The 11,400-nt window shown below is 31.3% G+C and overlaps 1 protein-coding gene across 1 annotated transcript; it reads right to left on the bottom strand.

The window, feature by feature from the left end:
* Positions 1–493: 493 nt before the first annotated feature.
* LOC105635640 (ribosome-inactivating protein cucurmosin) lies at positions 494–1,596 on the bottom strand. Its single transcript, XM_012218719.4, has 2 exons — positions 1,501–1,596; positions 494–1,277 (listed from the first exon to the last, which is right to left on the bottom strand). The coding sequence occupies exon 2, from the start codon at positions 1,264–1,266 to the stop codon at positions 565–567; it is 702 nt and encodes a 233-aa protein (XP_012074109.4). The 5' UTR covers positions 1,267–1,277; positions 1,501–1,596; the 3' UTR covers positions 494–564.
* Positions 1,597–11,400: the final 9,804 nt, after the last annotated feature.

Below are 11,400 nucleotides of genomic sequence, written 5' to 3'. Positions count from 1 at the left end.
GAGAACAAAAAATTTTTTTTTTTTTTTTATTATTAAACAAAACCCTCAATCCGTAAACAGTAGGGTAAACAAATAATAATAATAAAAAAAAAACATACGAAAATCAATCTAAAATCTAGCAATTATGCACAAGGCTCTGATACTACTTGTTAAGAATTAATCTCAAATAATTCCACAATAACCTAGATCGTGCAAACCACTAGATTCAACAAAATAGATTGAATAAGAAAATGTTGCGTACCTGACATCGTTGTTCGTCGATCTTGATGTATAGAATTAGGTTTGCAGCCTTCCAGAGAATTGAAGAATCGATTTAGCGGAAGCAGTACGAAAGGAACGTAAAACTAAAATCGTATTCAACTCCTCTGGGGACCACGACCTTTATATACCTGTAGGGTTAGTACAATTCCTATTTCGGTCCTTTAACGAAATAGGAATTATATAATGGTCTCTACACTTAATATCTATAATTAGTTGATACCTCAATAGTCAATTATTTACAATCAAAACCACATTTGAAATTGACTTTACAATTGGACTGCTGTACATATTTTTTTTTACATATTAAGCCCACAATAGAAAATTAAATCCAACAATTTGATCTAATACTTTGTTCTCAATATATTTGAATCGGGCTGCCTCTGAAACCATTTGGATAAAAGAAACTAGAGGTTTAGCAATGTCTGCTGGTAGAGAACTTTTTTGAAGATCATATATGTAATTATCTAATGCCACCACTCCTAAATCCACTTGCTCTCTATGTACCTTAGCAAAAGATTCAAAATTTGCATAGCTACCAGTAAATGCTAGTGTTTGTTGCTTTGTGTCTGTGAAAAGATATTTTTTTGCATCAGCCAAATATTGCGGATCGTTAAAGAAATAGGAATTACTTCCTACCTTATAAGCCACTAGATATGCATTAATGACGTTTAATCCTACTGATACTTCTATATCCCCAGAATTTATGACTTTGGCTACAAAAAATTTCTGATTTGCAGCCACTGAGGCCCGTAAGACTGGTATTCCGTGGCTTAAACCGCTGGAGCCAAATGCTTGTCTTAGATCTTTAATAAACTTGGCGTAGTTTTGCTTATCTTTATCAGCATCATAAGTAATGGTTAAAGTTGGAACGGAATCAGCTGTGTACTGGTCGTTTGATGAGAATGGAGAATCTATTTCCCTAGCCGATACCCATCCAAATATAATAGTACTCCAGCAAAACCATGTAGCCACCATAATGCAGAGCTTCGTGTTTCCTCGTTTCATATTGATTTCACCTGTCAAAATGCTTAATTAATTATCATACAAATAAAAACATTTGCATGAAGAAACACAGATATCATTACATAAATATAGTTATTTAATAAAATTGCATAAAATTATAAAAATAATTAGGAAAAGAAAGAATGATCGTAGTGTTTAAAATTTTGGGTAAAGGCTGTTAGTGAAAGAAGAAATGGGAAGTTAATGTTAGAGGAATTTATCAAAAAGATAACTTACAAAGAGCGCAAGAGCAAGAAGGAATTAATGAAGAAGAGAGCAAGAGATGGTGTTTAGCCTCTCCCTTATAACCTGCTTTTATAGGGAACTGCTCACACTTTCTTTTCTCAATTTTATTATTATTATTATTATTATTATTATTATTATTATTATTATTATTGAAAATCTAAGTAGATGCCGTACTCATAGCACGTTGTGTGGCTCTGATTTGTTGATAAATGATAGGAAAAAATAAAAGTTGATTGATAAAAGACAAACGAACGAGGAATATGCTCGTTTAATGTAATGTTTGGACATTCTGTCCTCTACTGGTGCATTAATAAACAAAAAGATGAAGAAAGTGCTAATTAATTATTACAAATTAGTAGAAGTTAGTTGATTTGAAATTTAAAATTAAATACAAAATAGAAGCCAAATCATTTGCATTTAATTCATATTGACATGTCTTCATAGGATAGAAGCAATGTTGTGCTTTTGTATATATTTACTAGTCATATATCCACTATGCACAGATTATATAAATTTATATTTTCTATTGTCTTAAATATAAAATTTTTCAGAAAATTCTTATAAAATTATTCGCTTATAAATAACAACCCTAAAAATATAGAACACATAAATTATGAATATGTTATAGTAATAAAATATCTATAGTATTAATATCTTAATCAATTTCAACAAAAAATATGATATTGAGAACCATAATTAGTGAATAAATTAATATCCAAACATGAGCCAAAAATATAAAGGAAGCGAGCAATGTCAAAAAGCCTAGTATCAATGGATATTGCCAACACTCATATAATAATTAAATACTAAAAAAGATCAAAAGATTCCATAAAATGATAAAAAAAAAAAAGATAAAACAAGAGAGAGAAAATTAGATACTGCTTTTTTTTTTTTTTTTTTTTGATAATAAGAGATACGTATTATTAGTTTATAGTATATCCATATTATTAAATAGGGTATTCAAAACTTCAATTGTAAAGTTTAATTAATACCTTCAGAATTTTCAAACTATAAAATAAAAATTTAATTAGCATAATAAATTATCATAGTTAATCGGTATTGAAATAACCTACAATCACATATTTTTCCCTTGCCAAAATCAGCACTTCAAAACTCTATATTTATGCCATGTCAGCTTTAAGGGTTTTGTTTTTATATATTTATATAGATATAGATAAATAAAAATGATTTAATAATAATTTCACACCCTAATTAAGCTATTACTTTAACCATATGACACCTTTAAATTTTATTTTAATCCACAAAACACTTCAATTTATAAAATAGTAAACACTTACAAAATTATTTTATTAAAACACTTCACTTTGTAAAATTAAATCAATTAAACATTTATTAAATAGTTAAAAAATAAAAATTAGTGCATTAAAAGTTATGCTAACTATACATCAAACTAATATTTTGCATATAAAAGTTAAAAATTCTATACTATCAAAATTTATAAATTTAAGTGCACAATATATTATTTACAACGTTAAAGTTCAGAATACCGTAAAATTAAAATTATATTGTAAAGTTGAAGTGTTTATGTAGGGATCATAAATAGACAGATAGAATAACATAAAAAAACAACATTTTGTACCCATTTATATCCACAATCCTGCACATATTTTACGTGCCCCTTCAGGCAATGAGGTTTTATTAAGGGTTATCTGAAGGTGATTCATGTATATAGGCATTTTTTTTTATTAATTCATATGTTATATTAATCTTTCCAACTAATAATTAAATATAATTTCTGTTGATTGAAAGAGAAAATTAAAAAAAAAAAAAAAACTGTGCTTGGTTTGTTTATGGGTCAAATACATTTCCATGTTAAACTCGTACAGTTTTATATGTTTTGTCCATCCTTAGCCTAGTGGTTTTAGAACAGCATGACAAATCAATAATTGTCCTACTGTCGCATCCTTATCGCATAGGTGGTCCTCGTCACGTTGGCCGGTCGAAACAATCAATAATGATGAAGATATCTGAGAGAAACATTATGAAAATAGGAGAGTTTCAATTTTATGTCGGCTTAATTTTACCTTGCGTCCCTCAATTATAGGCACTACCATAGCGACGTGTTTCAAATTTACTTTGTAATAGTAAAATTCTTTAATTCCTATTTGTATCATGAGAAAGTCTTTTTCATCTGATTGTCGGTGAGGAGATGCCGGAAAGCTTACTTGAAGCACCACATTAGCTATTATATGAATTTTTAATACCACATCAGCCTCAAAAATGTGAAATTTCTCTGACACTTTTTTCTCTCTCCTGCGCGTTCTTTCTCAAAAACATCTCTCTCCTGCGCATTCTTTCTCAAAAACATGCATCTAACCCACATTCTCTCTCTCCTTTCTATATCCTCTTTCCTTTGGCCATTATTTTTTCTTTCCTCTATGGGAAATAATCTACTATGTTCTTTCATTACCAACTTGTTTCAAAATCGAAGCACAGGATAACTTTTGACTTTGTTTGATAATTCTTTTTTTTATTTGCAATACATGTTCAAAAAGAGAAGACAATGAGAGAAGAGAAGTAATAAAAATCACAAAGCCCTGTAAAACTAAAAAAATCAAAAAGCAAAAGTTCTTTATGACATTATTCAAATAAAAAGCAATCAGAATGGAAGCAAACAGGCTTCTAGGTCACATCTTTTACTAAAATTAAATGACTAGATTCGAGATATAAGAACGACACAACAAGTTCCAAAATTTTGTGAAATGAAATTTTACAAAACAAAGTAACCTTGATTGTGGGTCCTGTTTATATATGGCACAACCCAAGAGGGGGTGAATTGGATTTTCTAAAAATTTAACTTTCAAAAAGAAAAATCAGAATTCTGTTGTAACGGAATTAGAAAGTATTTGTGAGAATTAGTTATCAAGTTTATAACTTCATCACAAAGCTTATTGCAAGATTAGAAAGACTCTGTGAAGAACAATTATTGCATTTAGAACTACTTCACAAAGCTTAAGCAATTTTAGAATAACTCTATGAAGGATAGTTATTGCATTTAGAACACTACAAAAAAAATGGCATTTTGCGACCGATTAAAACTGCTTCACAAAGCTTAAGCAATTTTAGAATAACTCTATGAAGGATAGCTATTGCATTTAGAACACTACAAAAAAATGGCATTTTGCGACCGACAAATCGGTCGTAAAACGCAAGAAATCGGTCGCTAATCAAACTTAGGGACCAATCTGTGACCGACCACCATCGGTCGCAAAAGTGCTCGTCGCAAAATATTTTGCGACCGATTTGTTCATCAGTCGCAAAACTTAAAAAATCAGTAGCAAAATTTGGTCGTGTTTTCCTTTCGAAACGTAGTCATAAATTGGTCGTAGAAATAGTCTGTCGCAATTATGAAATGCGGTCGCAAATTTTAAATTTAAAGTTTTTATTTTTGGTTGCAAATCGGTCGCAAATCCATCGCAAAATAAAAAAAAAGAAAAAAATAAATATTATTATAAAACCATAATTTTTTTGCACCTGTGAAAATTGGCATGCATATATATATATATATATATATCACAAACGCAATTCAAAAACAATATAAAAATGTAATTTTTAATGTACTGAACAAAATTTCAAAAAATAACTGGAAAACTAAAAAGGTCCAAAATCAAATTTACGCGGTTGGTCATTTGCACGATCCAATGTCGAATCGCTGGGAGGAGTACCTGCTGGATGTGTTGTAGTGCCGGGAGGGGTGACCAAGGTATCGTCTGTAGCATCGGGATCAGGAGACGGTAGTGGCTGCTGCTGAGATGTCGAAACATTTCGATCTGTAGCAGACGCAGGATCAGAGGAAGAAGTACCAGCACCGGGCTGACTGGACAGCCGCATGACATGCGCTCTAAGTTCTGCAATCTGTCTCTGCTGATCATCAACACGAGCCCATAATGCAGTAAACTCCTCGCGCACTGTGCTCGGGCTGTGGTCCTGCGCTGGCTGCAGAAGCGTAAGATGCTGAGCCGCAGTAAAACTGTGATGCCTGAGACCCGATGCCATATACCTTCCTCTTCTTCTCGTCCCCTACAGCCTTGAGATAAAGTGCTACATCATCAATTCTTGACTCAGCTTCAGATTCATCGGCCTGAGAAGAAACAAGACGCTCCCGAGCTGTAGTATAGTTCTCCTGAAAACAAAAAATTAATTATCAATGCAGTTGCAAGCTTTATTATATTGAACTTTGTACATCTTTGCAACGACTAGAGAGTAAATGTAAATATTCTTCATTGTTACTTACATCTATGCTCACCGCACGTCTATCGACAAACGTATTAAGATCGTGGTCCTTAGTATGAGTGTATGTAAACACCTCAATCGGTGTGGGCTCACGACCTAATTTTTCAGCCAGTAATGAATTTTTATACATGATATATTAATATAGTGTCCTTTCATTAAACATCAGTTTCATATACTGTGACTAGTTGACTCACTAATAATCGAGCTTTCTCTATAGCAGATATTGATCCGCCTGTGTGTCGAGAAGGTCCTGCTCCATCACCGCCAGTCTCACTGCGCCTGTTTTGTGCAAATATCTCCCTCTTTATCTTAAATACAAGATCCTCCCAAGCCTTTTACCAGCTCTCCCATATCTCTTGAGACACACACTGCTGCTTCTTACCGCTTCTTCTCATCCTATAGGCGAAGTCAGCATATCGATCAGCGCATAGCTTCTCCCAGGCCACTTTCAGCATAGCTGTAATTGTCTCGTCCCATACAAAATGCTTCTGCAAAAAATGAAAAATAAAATTTCAATAAAACGAAGTATCTTGATGAATTGTAAACATTGAATGATGATATAACTTAAACCAAACCGTACTTGGAACTCCTCCCAATAAAAGTCTCTCGCCTCTTGTGGTACGGCATCCCATGTGTATCCTTCTTTATGGAGTTGCAGCTTGATTATCCTCATAATTTGCCTCGATGCTTGAGAGGATGGATATATACTGAGAAGAAAAACACAAGTGAAATATAATTAGATGAAAGCATTACAATCTGAACAAAACCAAGTACAGAGGAAAAAGTGAATAAGTACTTACTGTCCCGCTACCAAACTGAGGCTGGTATGTGGATCTGATGAAGCTGCAAAAGAAGTGACAAATGCTATAAATGCAGATAAATAATTAATATATAATTGAAATGATAGTAATGACATTTATGATTACCTTGTACAGTAGGTGACTGTGCAGCTGGTGAAGCCTGTACTGGTCCAGAAACGGGGATAGAAGAGGAAGGAGCAGAAGGAAGTGATGTCGGCAGTACGGGTCGCTGAGCAAAGGATGAATCCCCAGACGTACCTGAAGAAGAAGGAGGGATAGTCCCTCCTCGTTCATGGGCATTGCGTCCTAGGCCACGACCTCCACGGGAAACACTGCAAGAACTCTTATCTTAATATCCCATTGACCTCGTACCTCTAGTACGTCCAATCTCGATTAGTCCGCATTTTTTTTACCTAATTAACACTGTGTTTATAAAGGCCAAATTATATGTAATTGCATTAGTCTAAAACATCCTTAAAACATGCTAAATGTAATGTTCAATTTATACTTCTAACTTACTAATGTTATTTCTATAATAAGGGTAACCATATATAAATTTAAACTCAATAAGTTCATTTATTCAATACTAAGGTTATATATATATATATATATATATATATATATATATATATATATATATATGAACCTACTATAATAAAGGTAAGTGTACGATTCCACATATTGAATTTTTTGGAAAAAAATTCGGTAGCACCTCGGCACAACACAATCAAATCTCAAATACAAACACACTTCAATAAACACTTCTATATCATACCAACATTCTCCAAAGGCAAAATGCCCACTACTAGGCTTCCAACCCAAACGCATCATTCATTTAAAAACAACAAAATATTTAAGAATAATAACAACAATAATAACAAATAAAATGCATTATTTCATAATTACAAAAAAAAGAGTAATTTTAGTTACATAACTATGTTTACTTGTCATTTATTTTAGTTACACAATTATACTTATTCACTTGCACATATTTTAATTGATTTAGTTCTTTTTTTAACATTAATTAATAACATGTAATTTTTTATTTTTCAATCAATTCAATACAATACAAAATTTTAAAATTGCATTACATAAAATTACATTGATTAAATTACATAAAGTTTCTAAAAAAAGTAGAAAATTTTAGGAAAGTGTATTAAAAAATTTCTAAAAAAAAAAAAAAGTAGAATGCTCAAATAGGAGAGTGCTAAATATGCATTATTAAAATGTTTTTTACGATTAAAGTTTGTTAATTCTATTTATTTGCCTAAACATAAGAAAATAAAAAACTACAACAAAGATTCCATAACTTACAGGTTATATTTCTTAAAATTAATTGAATAAAAGAAATTATGATAAAAAAATTCCTTACTCCTCACTTTATCAATGCAGTACTCAAAGAAAATAATGCATGTTCTCAAACTTACTTTTATGACAGGAGAAACATGACTTTCAAAGGACATGATTTTGCATGGTTTCAGAACGGCCAGTTTTGATTTCAAAACCGCCAATTTCGATTTTAAAACTGCCGGTTCTGATTTTGAACCAAAATTAAATAATATGTTTTAAACTTTTAAAATAATTTTTAAATGTTTATAGCTTGAATAAATAATAATAATAAATATTACTATTAAAAAAACTAAATCAATTTAATACAAAATCTTAAAAAATACTTTAAAAAACTATAATAAAATAAAAAATAATATAAGAGTTTCTTTAAAAACATGTTTTCACAGTTTCAAACCGAAATTGCTGGTTTTAAACTAAAACCGCCAGTTTCAGTTTTATAAAATACAAAATCGGAACCAAATCTTAAATTTACAGTTTCAATTACGATTTTAGAACGAAAACTATTGACCATGGTTTAGTATCGATTTTGACCGATTCAATTTTGGTTCAATTTCAAACCGTGGTCATCCCTACCAATTACCATCATCACCCTAGTTTTCTCCTTAGGATTTTAATATCATCTCCACTTCCCATTTGGTCATTGATAATTTTTCTTTGATTCTTGTCATATCGAGTCTCCAGCATGATACCATCATCAATACAGCAACCACAATATTAAGCATCTATAAGCAAATTTTATGTATTGAGATATTTATCATAATTAATAAATAAATAAAATATTTTATTAATGGCCTAATAAAATGTGTTTTAGACGGTAAGTTGGAAAGCACAATAGTCAAGTAGATTCAAAATTTGCTAGAACTTCATGCCAAATCTATACATTACCCTAAAATTATAACAAATTGAAAAATAAAATGCTTGAATTAGCAAATGGACCTCATCATTATTTGAATAGCCACGTTATAACAAATCACAGAATTCAGAGTTAATTTAATATTTTGATCTTATAGCTCATAGAATACATTAGCAACTACATCAAAATCAAAAGACGACAACCTAAATAGGATCGAATTTAGATCTCAGCCCTCAATATTTTCTATCAAAATGCAAAAACCACAAACAATTATTATTTTCCAGTGCAAATGAACATGTCATTTCATGGCTTTTGTTTTATTATTTATACATTGAAATATAATATTTAATTATAATGAAAAATTAATAAATAAGAAACATTAAGAATTCAATGTCAGTAAATAAAAGTTCTAGAATTTAATAAATAAAATTTAATAAATTCAGAAGTTTAAATATATATTAAATTACATATAAATCGCAATTAAAAAAAATGAAAAAAATAAAAAAAAATCGCAAAACTTACCTGAACTTGTGTCCAAAGAGCGCGAACGCCGATGAGAAGTGACCGGGGTTGCAATGGAGCGGAGATGGCGGCATCAAGCGGCCTAGAGCGGCGTGGCGACACACTAGGATGACGCTGCGAACGGAGGAGAAGAGAGGAGGAGGAGAAGAAAGAAAGAAGAAGAAAGAAGAAGAAGGGTGTCTGGCGTTTAAAGCCCTAAAATTTGCGACCGACAAATTTCATTAAAATCGGTCGCAATTTTTAACTCTGTGACGTCGTTTTACTTCGCACCAAAATTGCGGATTTGCTACCCTATACTTCGATCGCAAATAATCGGTCGCAAATAGGTCATAAATCGTTCGCAGAATTTGGTCCTTAATTTGAAAGCACACAATTTTGCGACAGAATAATACATGGTCGCAAAATCGGTCGCAAATCCGTCGTACACTAGTCGCAAACTGAAACACAAACTCGCGAGAATTTTTAGCGCTACAATTAGCAACTGTTTGTCCATAGGTCGCAAATCGGTCACAAAGTTGCGACCGAATTTATTTGGTCATAAAATGGCAATTTTTTTTATAGTGGAACTACTTCACAAAGCTTAAGCAAGTTTAGAAAGACTCTGTGAAGAACAACTATTGCTATTAGAACAGCTTCACAAAGCTTAAGCAATTTTAGAATGACTCTGTGAAGGATAGTTATTGCATTTAGAACTACTTCACAAAGCTTAAGCAAGTTTAGAAAGACTCTATGAAGAACGATTTTTGCGATTAGAACAGCTTTCACAAAGCTTATTGCTATTTTAAAAAGATTTTGTGAAAAATAGTTATTGCATTTTAGAATTGGTTCACAAAGCTTTAAGCAAGATTAAAAAAACTAATTATTACATATATTGTGATTTATATTGAATGTCTAAAAGCAGATTGGAACTTGGTATATTCACAATACAGAAATTCAGAGTTCTAATGTTTCACAGAGATAAAGCTTATACACATTTAGAATTAGAAACTCATTAACAACTTTGCATTTCTGAACAGATTAACAGTTGTGTAAATAGAATATAATCAAATTGAACTTTAGAAAATAAAAGAAGATAAACATAGAGATTTATAGTTGATCGACACTAACTCGCCTACATCCACTCCCCAAGACTCATCTTGAGATCCTCCACTATGTTATCTCTTTTCAAGGGTAAGAGACAAACCAACAATATAAGAAAATATATCAACACCTAGATCTAACCTTTATCCCACTAGATTTTCCAAAGGTTCCAGTCAACCTCAACCCTTTCTATTTTTGCAGAGAACAGAAACTCAAATCAAGACATTAGAATCTCACACAAAGAGAAGGTCGTTTGATAATCTATTACACCATAGCTTTTCACCTAAGCTATTGCACAAAAGTTTCTCAATTAAAGAACCTGTCTACAACAGATTACAGAATTTATATAGATAGAGAGAAATGCAAATATAAGCACAGGAAGAATGGAAGACGGATTTACAAAACAGATTTAAAAGATTGGAATTGTTCCTCAGAAAATGTTGTTATAAAATTTTCTTTTCTCTTAAAAATTTTTCTTGAAGCAAAAAGACGAAAAGAAATAGGGAGATTGAAGAGAGAGCTTTGAGAGATTTAAACTTTGAACAATGGACTTATACTCTTTGCAAAAACCCCAATCTTTTTAAAAGAGGAAAGGGTTTTTATATGAAAAGATGATAATCTCTTAGAAGTTAACGTTAAAATTCTTTGCTTTATAGAGCAATGGAGTTTCTGACATTTTTAAACTAAAGAGGCAATGCATGGGTTGCAATTAAAAAACCGTTAGATCACTTTTAATAATCACATACGCAAGGTTTGAAGGTGAAAGGTTTAGTTTAGAAAATAGTGTAACTTTTACAGCAGAAACAGCCAGCTGTATTAGAAACAGACAGCTGTGATAAATCAGAAATTGCTTTTTAAATCAGAAATAGCTTTTTGTTGAATTTCATTTAATAGCCACCAATGATATTTACTCCAAAGATATTTTAGATGGGAAAAAGTGAAGAGTAAAGATTTTGGCTATATCCTGTTAATAAATTTATCCAAAAACACTTGAAAACAATTTTGAGAGAGATAAAATAGATTTGTGCTTAT

The sequence above is a fragment of the Jatropha curcas genome, chromosome 1 (genome assembly GCF_041381405.1).
Source record: "Jatropha curcas cultivar XTBG-Jc1 chromosome 1, XTBG_Jcur_1.0, whole genome shotgun sequence".
Lineage (NCBI taxonomy): Eukaryota > Viridiplantae > Streptophyta > Magnoliopsida > Malpighiales > Euphorbiaceae > Jatropha > Jatropha curcas.
This window is presented reverse-complemented; position numbering and strand designations above follow the sequence as displayed.